The sequence below is a fragment of the Calidris pugnax genome, unplaced genomic scaffold (assembly GCF_001431845.1).
Source record: "Calidris pugnax isolate Ruff unplaced genomic scaffold, ASM143184v1 scaffold349, whole genome shotgun sequence".
NCBI classification, from domain to species: Eukaryota; Metazoa; Chordata; class Aves; order Charadriiformes; family Scolopacidae; genus Calidris; species Calidris pugnax.
This window is the reverse complement of record NW_015091088.1, coordinates 2,184,788-2,197,348: the sequence shown is the minus strand read 5'-3', so window position 1 is coordinate 2,197,348 and position 12,561 is coordinate 2,184,788. Positions and strand designations below refer to the sequence as shown.

Below are 12,561 nucleotides of genomic sequence, written 5' to 3'. Positions count from 1 at the left end.
TCCCGACCTCCCGCCGCCGCCCCGCCAGCCCCGGGGCCAGCCCCCGGGGGCGGCCGCCGCGGCCTGGGCCGCCTCGCAGCCGCCGCTCCGCGCCCTCACGGACACCGTGTATACGGGAGGGGGGTGCGGGCATATCCCCGGCGGGGGGCGGCCCGGAGGGGAATAGGGCCCCCTTCGAGGGGCTGGGGGTGAGGAGGGAGCGGAGGTGCCGGCCCCGGGCCCGGCGGTGGGGGATGGCTAGAGGCTGGGCCGCGTTGGCAGCCCCCCCCCCCCGCCCCGAGCTGCTTTCGGGGTGCGAAGCTCACCCCGTAGCCCCGGCTGAGGGCGGCAGCGGTGGGATGAACCCCAGTTTGGGGCAAACCTCGGCTGTGGGGTGAACCTGGCCATGGGGCAACCGCAAATGCTTGGCCCCGGGCCCCTCTGGACCAGCCAGCATCCCAGGATGGGACAACCCGGGTGACCCAGCAGTGGGGTTGGGGAGGGTATTTTTGGGGAGGCGAGGGTGTTTTGGGGGAAGCAGAGGTCTCGCGGCTTTTTCTTGGTGGTCCGCAGCAGTCCCATCTGAGGAAGGTGGCAGGAATGTCACCTGCGATGAAAGCAGGGCTTCGTGCTCAAGCGGTGGTGCTTGCAAATAAAAATAGTGCACCTAAACACTGAATTTTTGTAATAGTTTGGGACTTGGTTTTTAAACTTCAGTACTCTTGGTAAATATGGCGGAGAGCTCGGTTGCTTTTTCCCGTTTTGTGGCCACACCAAGTTTTATCTGACCTTCTGAAATCTTTAGACAAGTAGCCTTTATCAGGCCATTTTTGAAACTTTGAATGGGCTAAGTATTTGCTTTGGGGAGTTACGACGACTCATGAACTGGCCTGCTGATATAAATTTTAGATGGTCTTGTTTAAGCAGGGGGGTGGCTACAATTAAATTAATACCTGCGCCATCCCCTCTCTGCCACGTTCCCCTGCAACCTAAAACTAAGCTGGAGGGGAAAACACCTCCTCCTGAAGTCGCACAGAGTTATAGTACTTCTTTTGTGTGTAGACATGGCTGATAATGAAAGTGATGATAATGTGTCTATTTTTAGCCTTTGCCATTCCTTTGAGATTTTTTGCACCAGTGCCTTTTTTTTTCCTAAAAAAAAAAGTTATATTTTTAGGGATTTTTTTTTTCCCCAAAAAGCATTATTTCTAACAACAAAGTCTTCCCTGTGACATGACCTAAGGAATTCCTAGAAGCTGTATGCCAATTTAGGGGGGGGCAGAAGGCTCTGACGAAGGTGGAGCACGGCCTTTACAAACACAGCACTGCCAGTGATTTTACTTTCTGCCTTCTCTCTACCAAAATAGAAGGAGGTGGTGAAATGTGTCCTACCAAACATCGCTTCTCTGAAACACAGCCCGCGTTAGGGACGGCCACGTGCTGGCGATACCTCAGGGAAGATAAAGGCAAGCTTTACATTAGAGGTTTACTTTGCGCTGCGTGCAAGCCCCACAGCCTGACCTGACTTCCTGTACGTAGCCCTTCTCCTTTCCACAGCCCTGCGCTTCGCACGGCTTTATTCATTATTGAACACGAGCAAGTTTGGAGGCACCGAAGCACTTGCCTGTAGCTTTCCTTCCCCCCATGGAGGGTAGTGGGAGTTTATTTACAGCTTGATTGTGTAGTTTTGCTCCAGAGCTGATTTGGCAGCACAGGCTTCTGACATCGTGCTGCTCCGTGCTCTGGAGTAACAATACACATCACCGTACACATGACCCGCGGTATCGTGTCGATTCACCCAAACAGAACTTATGTTTGAGCATCAATTTGGGCGTTAAATCTCCTTGCCTGCTGTCTTCAGAGATGATTGAAGATGACAAAAGCCCCGTTACAGTTTGATCATTCAGTTTAACTGAACAGTGGGAATTTTGCAGTGCTTTGCTGTCTGCTAAACAAATCCTGTTAAACATTTTCAGTTTTGTTCTTTTCTTACTATTAAAAGCAAGGGCGGTCTTCTCTGAGTGCTGAAGTACAGCAGTATTTAATTTATTCTGTTTTATCTTTTCTTCCTACGGGGGCTCTTTCTAATTTAGTTTGTCTATTTAATTGAAGAATAAAGTACAATGTAAATGGCTGACAGGTATTGCCATGTTCCTGAGCTAAGTTTAGATTTCTTCTGTCCTTGGAAGCCGAGATCCTAATGTGTCCGCAGCACAGGAGTAAGACAACCCATCATCAGACCATTATAAAAACTTAGTTTGGCAGCAGCACAAAATCCACAAAACTTTACAGATTCATTCTAGTCACTGTTAAGTTTCCCACCAGGTCTATATCGCAAACTTCTGCTGGCACAGCTCTGTCTGCGAGCGCTGTGACGAAGTGTGACCCGTGACTGACATAGCTGTGCCAGCAGAAGTCCCAGCTGTAGAAGCAGTTATCTGCAAAAGTGCACTTTTACTGATATAGCTTGTTTTCGTTTCTAAAGGGTGTTTTTCCCTCTCCTGGTAGCAGCGCTGCTGCCAGGAAAGCACGGTGCTCCCAGGGATGTAGTGTAATCAGACATTTATTTACCTGGCTCAGAAGGGACGACTGGTCGGGGTTTATTTTCTGTGTGTGGCTTTCCTCTTCCCATCCACGGTCTGTAGGAGCTCGGTCACGTTTGCAGTGGGAATTCTGCCGTGAAAGTAAGTGGTGTTCTGGCTGCTACTTGTTTTCTTTCCATCCAAAGGTGTTTATAAAACTTCCATTTCATGCGATAAGCTGGGATATTTTTTTTTTCCATGTGGACTGTGGTTGTTTTTCATTAACAAGCTTGTTTTTGCAAAGAGCGAGACAGGCTTTTGATCAAGTTTGCCAAGCACAGTAATATTTAGTTTTTACACCAGCCTTACAAGAAATAAACCAGAAAGTGGTCCCAAGCTCTGTGTGGAGTCTGGTAGTAAAATGAGAAAGCACCATTGGAGAAAAATTAATTAATTTCCACACTGGGATAAGTCTTTATTTAATTTAAATCTAAAACACTGAGAAGAAATACTTATATTTACATAGATCACAGGAGCTGCTGTCTTTTTTTGTTCAGAGTCAATGTGCACAAAGATAGATCTTTTGTCTTATTAAAACCTGAGGCCATTCTATTTTTAACTGGTGAAATTATCTGTCAGTAATGTGCATGATTTTTGAGCAAACTTTCTTTAACTGGAAAAAAACCCAAACAAACTGCTTAGATCAGCTTTAATCTGTTGGACACTTTTGGGTTACTTGGATTTAAAGGGGGAAGATAAATACGAATAAATGGCTTGCTTACTATTTATTGGAAAGAGCTTTTGGGATGCCAAAAGGGCACTCGAGGCATTGGTGTAGCCTGATTTGCAGAATAGTGAGAAAGCAAATGTAACAGTGGAGCTTAGTTGTTTGGGAGCATAAGATGGCATTTGAGAGAACTTTGAAAAAATAAGTTAAAATATGTCTTAGGCATATTTAGTTTCAGGAGGATTTGCTGTGGATTTACTACTTTAGAGCATTAAAAGCTAAGCCTCTTGTAATATTTTTTTTTTCCAAATTCTGTGTTTCTCTTGATGATATCCTGTTGTAATCAAGGCTTGGGTGCTTGTTACTTGCTTTCTTCAGTTTAACAGAGCATTTCTCCTGTCTCAAGCAGATTTGCTGGCGCCGTAAAGATATAGATAGCTGTCCTGCATTTTTCTATGTCCCCTGTACATCACTGGTGGCTCAGGCTGGGGGAACAAGCTGCCTTTAATGCTGCACTTACCTTGCTCAGGACACCCAGCTGTCAGGTCTTCCATCGCTCTGGAAAGCTGCGTAGAAACCGTGTCTAAATCCAAGAGCTGTGCCTTCTTCTCCATTTACCAGGTTATCAGTTAATGTATGTGTCAAAACATGCAGCCAGCATGTTGCATGTGCAACATGATGGTGCAACTGTCCCAGCTGAGCTGATTGAACTTTACTGGTGCCAGAAGGGGAACTGCTGCTTTGCTCCCGGCCCTGCTGCTGCTTGTGCCCTGTGCTGAGCCAGATTCGCTTGCTAACCTGACAGTAAATAAATCAACAAAACAGGAGATGGAAGCTGCACAGCCTTCATGTTTTTTAAAAGTGTCGATTCTTAGATCGGCAGTGACAGCACCATCTAACTTCACATTTTGATTAGTTCTTTGGGTTTTAGTGATTTGTCTGTACAGCTTCTCCATCTCACCTGTAAAGATAAAAGCAAAGACTTTCTTAAAGACATTTCTTTACTGGTATCTTTAGCTGGTGACAACGTTTCTGGAATTCTCTTGCTCTCCTTCCCCATCTTAAAAGGCTTATGCATCTCAAGGTCTGTGTCAGCAAATTTCACACATGTACCTCTTGCCACAAGATACCTTCCCCCCTGCCAGCCCCCACCCCCCCAAAAAAAAGATCAAATAACTCAGAGGGGACAATGCAAACACTCTGAAGTATTCTGAAGGAGATGGGAAAAAGACTTTACACGCACGGGATTTACTGATCCATTTGTGACTCTTTTCAGAGTGCCTTGCATTAGATCTCAAAGAGCAAGGTGCAGAGGCCTTTGGCTAAACATGCTGAGTGGCTTTGTTTGAAGCTTGGTAAATTCACAAAGGGGCTATGTGACAGCTACCTGTAATGGCAAGGTAACAGACGTGACTTGGTTTCTGTTATTTGAGAGAAAACTGTTCTCTTAGAGTTCTAAACGAGAAAAAAAAAATCCACCAAAAAACCACACCACAACCTGAAATTACTCCGGGCCAAAAAGAGGGCCTAGAGCATCTCTCCTATGAGGAGAGGCTGAGGGACTTGGGTCTTTTCAATCTTGAGAAGAGAAGGCTTAGGGGAGATAAAATTAATGTGTACAAATACTTAAAGGGAGGGTGTCAAGAGGACAGGGCTGGTCTTTTCTCAGTGGTGCCCAGTGACAGGACAAGAGGAAATGGGCACAAACTTGAGTATAAGAGGTTTCACCTAAACATGAGGAGGAACTTCTTTACTGTGAGAGTGGTGGAGCACTGGAACAGGCTGCCCAGAGAGGTGGTGGAGTCTCCTTCTCTGGAGACATTCAAAACCCACCTGGACACGTTCCTGTGCAACTTGCTCTAGGTAGACCTGCTCTGGCGTCAGGGGGTTGGACTAGATGATCTCCAGAGGTCCCTTCCAACCCCATGTGATTCTATGATTCTATGAATAAAAAAGAGCAGCACTAGAAGAAAATCTCTCTCGAAAAGTTGCCCTAGAATCCTGTTTATAACTTTTGCAGCTACTTGCATATCTCCCTACAGAGGATCAAGAAGTGACTTTGCAGTGTTCAGACACTACCAGAAAGCTTCCTCTCCAGGGTTTGAGAGGTGGTCATTGAAAATACAATTAAAGGTAGGCAAAAGTGCCTTACACAGGGAAAAATTGCCTTATATGATGTTCTACAAGAAACAAATTCTGTCCCTTTCAAGGGGAGATGTTAAACTATCACTGATAAAAATGCTCCAACATGAAAAAACAACTACAAACAATTTTAGCTACAACTCACATGCAGTCAGCGAACACGGAGATTTTTCAAGTCTTAGAAAGTCAGCACCTAGAGCCAAGGAACAGAGCCCCATTTAGCTGTTGCATGTCATGCACATAAGTAATTTAACTAAAGCTTGTAACCTGCATGTGTACACAAGGAACAGATAAGGCTGTGTGTGTTCACCCTTACTTTGGCGTTTCCTAATGTAAATGATTAATGGTGTTTTATGACTGTATGGCATTGTGGCTGTTTATGCTTAGCATTTAGCTAAATGGTTTATTGTCTTTCCCATTTTGCTTGCCTGCAAAGGAGCTTTATGTTTTCTCTAAGAAAGGTATATAAAATGAGCTTAAAAGGGCTGTAGGACTCTCTCTGCAGATTTCCTAGGGTGTGAAATCTGTGGTATAGGTGTACATTTTAAATAAAGTTAACACTGTGCATACGTTGTCTGCAGGCAGATTTCACAGGTTTGCAACCCACAGAGGCGCTCAGACTGTCGACATCAGCAGCAGAGAAATGAAATACTTTTCCCTTTCAGAACTTCCACTTCGAGCACAAAAGCGATAGTAGGGCCAGAGGAGAGAGGAAGAGGAGGGGTTTTCACTCATTGCCTTGCTGCCAAAACAAGTTGAGGCTTGCTTGTGGCACTGATGATTAAAAGTGGAGGTGTCAGAGATAGTGATCTCAGCATCAAAAGAGTAGCACAGCTGTCTACCTCCAGTTCAAGTAGCTCCATGGGAGCTCTCGTACTATTTCACTTGTCCCACCAAAGTGTCCATCTTGCCAATAACAGTGATCAGTCTAGGAATACAGATGACAACCCTCAGGAGAGGTCATGTACTTGCCGAGTCCACGGGGTGATCCATCTTCAGAAAAGTTTTTAGTTTCGGGGTCCGTCCCCACTGCTACCACTTGCAACTTGAGGATTGGTAAATCTTTGACTGTTTACAGACAAAACTAGAATAATCCTTCAGAGCACCCTGCCACCATCCCTGCTGATGTGTATCAGGATTATTCGTTACCCTTAACCAAGCGTAAAGGCAAACCTATTGTGCCCTTGGCTAGGAGCAGCAGGAATTTTTATGGCTGGGGAACTACTGGAGGCAGCTCTCCTCCGAAGAGCCTGCGGGCCTTTGCCTTTCCCAAGGTATGCACCTGCCTGTGGTCTCCAGAGGCCTGTGATGGAAAGTAGAAGGCAAACCAAAGCTCCCAACTAAGGGCTTTTTATCCTGGCCACCAGTCCTTACACAACTACCACTGCAAGCCAAGAGCTCCCCAGTCTCCTACTTAGAACCACCTGAAAGTAAAAGCCCAATTAAACTCTCCTAAACGCTTTTTAAGGCAAAAAAGTACTCATGGGCCAAGGCAGCTCTGCAAGTTGCAGAAGAGAGAGGAATGTTTGGCCTTGTGTTGCTATGAAGGGAGGTTTTGTTGTCTGCTTTTGGATCGGGCAGGGAGAAGGAAGGTTTCCTCAGGAAAAGTGAGGGGTAAAGGGAATTGCCTTCTGCTGGGCACTACACACGCCACAGCTCAAGCTACAGGCAGAAGGGATACATAGCCTTCACCTTACAGGGTCCTGGTATTAAAAAGGGAGCTTTTCCCACATAAAAAACCAGCTATGGTTTGTTGGGGTTTTTTTAAGACATTTTGACAACTCCCAAAATCTGCCTTACTGACAGATCATTTTGGAAAGGAGGATTTTATGGACTGCTAAGCAAAGTTTTGTTGGTCCTCAGATGTGTGCCTTTTGAGTAAATTTAAAACCCAGAAAGCCTCTTTTGTTTCCATTTCTTCGAGTGTCCGCTGCCAGCTGAAACAAACTTTTTTAGCGAGTTTATTCTTCAAGTGAGAGACCTGAACCTCACATTGGAAGCAGTAGTGCAAAGCAACTCTCTCTTCTTTTTGCCCTCTTTGCTTTGGTGTCAGGGTCTGTCCAACATATTTTTAGTTCATCAGATTTCACGAGTATAAAGATAACTACAAAAAACATCCACTTTTGGTCAAGCTGTTAATAATAGTCAGGATTTGTAGATTGTGCTCAAGTTGGCTGTTTACCCTTTAGGGCAGCTGAATTAATTGATTAGTTAGTTTTCCCCTTGCTTTTCAGGAATGCTTCCATTTGACTGAACATCTTTGTGCCTTCTAATCACAAATTAGTTTTGCTTTTTTTTCTTCCTAAGAAATCAATCTAAAGGCTCTCTTAGAAGGTTCTGGCTTGGCTTTAAGTATGCAGAGAGAGAAGCACGTTGCGGAAGACTTCCTTCTGCAGTGTTTTAGCTGGTTTTTTCCACCAGATACTTGCGGGAAAATTGAGAAAGGGAGAAAGCAGAACAGATACTTTGTATACTTTGCTGGATATTACTATCCTGTGTTTTTTAAACAGTGGAGTAGAAAGGTCCCAAAGGTCTTTAAATTTTCAGCTCTGTGGCCTGCAGCTGTTCCTGCTCCTGATGCTTAACACTAAGATTTTGTAGCCTAAAAAGGTATTGGAGAGCTTCTGATGGAAAGGTCCCATTCAACCACTCTGGTTGCATTTGTCTCTTCCATGTAAGCCAGGGAGCTTGCTCTTGGAACTGGAGGTGAATATATACCCGAGGCTTGCTTGCCCTACGTATTTATGTGAAGTCAGTAAGCTTCCCGATGGCACAAGGTGTGCATATCTCCCTCAAATAAACACCTTTTATCTTGAGTCAGCCTTCACACATTTGGCCTTCTCATTGCTGCAGGCTGAGAGCTGGAGCAGAATTAAAACACTCGGAGGCAAGCGTAGAGTTGTCACCCCGTTGTCTGCAGGCAGAAACGCAGATAGGAACCGCTACCAGCGCTGTGAAACTGCCAGCGTTTCCTGGCTTTTCAAAAAGGGTTGGTTCACTCACTTCTTGTCGGAGCACGTATCAGTGTGTGCTGCTCAGCCCTTGCACACAGGACACAGGCTGCTGACAAAGAGAGCTTCCGGCTGATATGAATAGGAAACTTAAAACTGATTTGCAAGGGACATAAAAGCAGAACAGTTGTCAGAAACTGTGCTCTCCAGGTAAAAGAAAATGCTCTTCTTTGCTTTTCTTAGACTGGTGGAACTTGCAACTCCGGCAGGAAAAGGCCAATTGGGGCAGTGCTGAACGCAGTTCCAGAAAACTGGTTACTGCTTCTTCTATACCTTAAAGGTCAATTTATATTTATTCTGCTACATGAATTTACAACTGGCCCTGGGAGAGAGCTAAGCACAGGATGAATTATCCACCCAGCAAAAATTTCCACTTGTGAACGCCTTTCCTCTAATCCCTTTTTGTTTTGGAAAGTTAAGAAAGCAAAAGGAAAATGGGGCCAGACAACTTCTCACATACCAGAATATAGTTACAAGTTGCCAGGAAGAGTCAGGTTCAGATTGTCAGATGGCCCTTGGCTCACATATTTTTCTGTGGCCAAATTATGTCTTACCATTAGGAGTAGTTCAATCTCTAGACACATTTTTGTACCTGTGCAATGAACCCTCTCCCTTCTCCTTCTTAGTCTGGAGTAAAAGACTGTGAAGGAGTGGAGTTCATCAGATAAATTAGGACTATTTTGAGCAGATGAGAGAAGCACATATATTAAGTATTTGAGATCTGTTGATAGAATAGGAGGTTTGGGATTTCTTTTACAGTATGAAGATCTCTATGAAATGTCTCAGATTACAACGTTCTATAGCATTTGTGCAGACTAACGTAGCAAAGTCTGAGTGAGGCTTTGACCTTAGGATATCCGTTTCATTCTTTGATGTGTTTTTTGGTGTATGGTTTGATTTGAAGACTGCACAATGACTATTCCTGTGATGAACTGCAAGATACTTTTCTGCCTGCTATAATAACCCCTAGGTGCTGCCAAACAAAGCTCCCCATGCATGTAAAGGTGGTACCATTCAATTTTAAATTGATGGTCATTTATTTCATGGCAGCTGCAGGTATGGACAAAACAACCCTGACGTGTATGTGGGGAGATGAGTATAACTCAGAAGTATTTTCTACTTGGAAAATTATGTGTTTTAAAAACTCGCACTGTCAACAATGCTACAGCATTCCTGAATCCATAACTGCCCTTTCCGCATACCCACTGTGTCTGTGCTCTTGCTTTAGGCTCTGTTTCAGTAAATCAGCACTGTGCGTGCAATCCAGCAGTGAGTGACACTTGGTAGGACCAGGGCTTCGGTCTGTATTCCTCTTCTTTAACTTCCTTGCAGAGATCAGTATCTTCTTTGCAGGTTTATAGTACCTAGTGTCATGAGTATTTGGAATTCCTAGCACCTCAGTGCCTCAAAAGCAAGTGTTAGTGCCACAGCTCTCCTTCCAATGGTGCCCGATGGCTTGCGAAACTCCAAACCCACAGCAAAGGACCATGACCAAAACTCAGCCTGACAGAGAGGAAGCCTTTGCAAAAACAAACATTAGGGAACTCTGGAATTAACTTCTCACATGCTAGCATTTAAGAAATAACAGGAAACTCACCAGTTTGAAAAACTTCAGCAAAAATTGGCAAAGGTATTCCTTTGTTAGGTAACATACACACGTTAGATGAAATCACTTCAAGTGGCTGAACAGAGGAAACCACCCAAGTTCAACCTATCTTCTGACAGAGGATAAGGTGCAATTCATGTTGGTTCTTGGCTGTGCCCCTGACAGCTAACATAGACCTCAGGGTTTGTTCCTGTATGGCCTACTTCCCTCTAATAAACTAAACATTACAGTGATCGTTTTGGGCAACAGAATTAGCTTTCTGCTGGTTTAGAGACCAGGATACCTCCTACACTGGGTAGCATCTTGACCCACTGGAGATCACAGCTCTTTCATAGATGCTTGTACTTTAACCTCCAGATATCCACATCTCACTTTTCTGTTAGAGGTGAATTTCCTGGTCCCCACAGAGATTGTCTCGGGTTATTGTTGCTGTAGTTTCTCATTTTCCACCTTGCTGGAATGTAGCTGGAAGAGTACATGTTACTTGTCAACATTGATTTTAAAAACAAGTCTGGTATATGGAAGTTTAAGTCTGGTGTAAAAGCACATGGGAAAGATTTGAATAATCAGATACAGAAGCAGCTGGACTAACTATCATTTGATATCTAAATAATATGCTTTTCTTAGGCTATCAAGCAAGCTTTTTTTACTTCTTTGATTAAAGAAGTAAAGTACATTTAAATATACCCTAGCAAGAAATGGGGTTATACCTATCAGCTGCTTTATTTTAAAGAGATCCCAATTCTTTCTTCTCCTCTTCTAAGCACTCAAGCCTAGCTACTTTGAGCGCTAATGCAGCATCCTGTATCCTGTGGCTTTTTCAAACTGGGCTGTAATACGAAAAGACTAATTTATTGTGCCACCAATTGCAAAACAGTTTCCACTATTGCTGTATACTTTTTCCTTTGGCTTCCCCCCCCCCCCTTCTTTTAGAATCTAGAGCTTTGACTCATCCCAGTCTACCTGTAGCTGAACAGAGGAGGCCTTGTAACTTTAAAGCTATCTGAAGTAAGTTTTGTGGTGGCATATTTCCCTGTTGTTAATTATTGCTGCAAAGAGCAGATTGTGAGCGATAAACTGGCCGTTATCTTTCTATCATATAGGGAGAGTAGCTGAAGTGCTGCTGGGCTTTGCTTATTTTGTTAAAGTGTTGGCAGCCTAGCAGTTAAAAGTTAAGATAATGTCGTAGCCACGGAAATAATCTCATTTGTTCTTTTCTCCTAGCACAAACTTTTCTTTGAAGGATGAAAGGTTATTGATGATTCAGATTGTATTTTGAAGAAAGGAAGAAATGTTCATTGAGAAGACCACTTCCAAATTGCTGCAGTGGTGTGCGTGAATTAACGATTCTGGTGTAGTTTTGCTCAATAAACAGGTCGATAGCTGACTTCTCTCCAATTATTGATCCTGAGGAGTTGAATGAGATAAGGTGTTGGCTCAGGAGAACCTGAACAGGGTCTTTATCATTTCTAAGCGAGTGACTGAATGAGCTGAGGTGTCGGATTAGGCCTGTCAATAAAACAGCTTTTTCCCTAGAGACTTGGAGGGAGGGATGCTCACAGAGCATGACGCTTTAAGCTTACTCAGTTCATGGTGTTGAGAGTTTTCTGTCTCCCCAGTCCTAACGCTGTCAAACTGGTACTAGGAAAACCTCCTGCTTTAAGTTGCAGCCACGCACTTTCCTTCTGTGCCTACAGCCCCGGACAGCGTTTTGTCTTGATGCTTGCCACTGATCCAGCGCTGGCTGCTTCCTTCCCCAGACTCCTGGTGACTTCAGTTCTTAATCCTTTAAGCCACTCTGTCCTGTATCTCATTAAAAGACCAGTGCTCTCCAGGGGATGGGGCAGCATTGCAAATGGGTCATTTCTTTGAACTAGTGTGGGATAGTTGTGTAAATAAATGTACTATTTAAACCATCCCTCTGGGGGCTTCTGATTAGGTTTATTTACAGGCTGCCTGTTGAAACTCTTCTTGCCCTATAAAAGACCTCTTGTATGCATTTCTGTTAATCAGAGCTTTGGTTTTGTCGAGCTACCTACCCTGTGTTTGCATGTAAACTAGTCCCTAAGAGCTCCTTTGAAAGCAGTAAGTATAAAAGGCATCTGCAGGCAAAGGCAGGTATTACTTTATGACTTGATGCAGATATTCAAGAGTTACGTACACAATGAGAGGTAACAGACTATTTAAAACAGAGCAAAACCTGCTCTTTTGGAATAAGGACTGAAATGTTAACTAAGTACAGAAATTAAAAAAAGCTGCATAATGCTACAGTAAATAGTTCCATGCAGTAAATAGTTCAGCTGTTCTTGTAAGTGGGGGTGTGACACCGAGGAAAAGGAAGGGTGGAAACCTGGATATTCTTGTGTTACCTGTGATTTAAGAAAAGACTCTATACTTCATTTAGAGCAGATGAGGGAACAGGGGGAAATAACTAGTGGGTGTATGTCAGTAGGACAATTAGCATTTCCATCAAGTGAGTGCCAGTTGGCTCTAGAATTAATTGAATACAGTTCGTTCCCTCCCTTCCCACTCCTCCCCTTGCCTTTTGCTGCCTTTCCCCCCCCCCCCCCCCCC

At 44.1% G+C, this 12,561-nt stretch overlaps 2 protein-coding genes across 2 annotated transcripts in view; one reads left to right on the top strand and one right to left on the bottom strand.

Moving 5' to 3' along the window:
- The window catches only part of MRPL1 (mitochondrial ribosomal protein L1), an 18,325-nt gene extending 18,192 nt beyond the window's left edge, over nucleotides 1–133 (bottom strand). Inside the window, exon 1 of the mRNA XM_014957772.1 lies at nucleotides 8–133. Within this exon, the coding sequence (XP_014813258.1) occupies nucleotides 8–133 (126 nt within the window). The remainder of the gene's footprint in view (nucleotides 1–7) is intronic.
- Nucleotides 134–2,549: 2,416 nt separating this feature from the next.
- Nucleotides 2,550–12,561, top strand: part of CNOT6L (CCR4-NOT transcription complex subunit 6-like) — a 34,453-nt gene continuing 24,441 nt past the window's right edge. The window contains exon 1 of the mRNA XM_014957813.1: nucleotides 2,550–2,663. The gene's annotated coding sequence lies outside the window, so the exon portion shown is untranslated. The remainder of the gene's footprint in view (nucleotides 2,664–12,561) is intronic.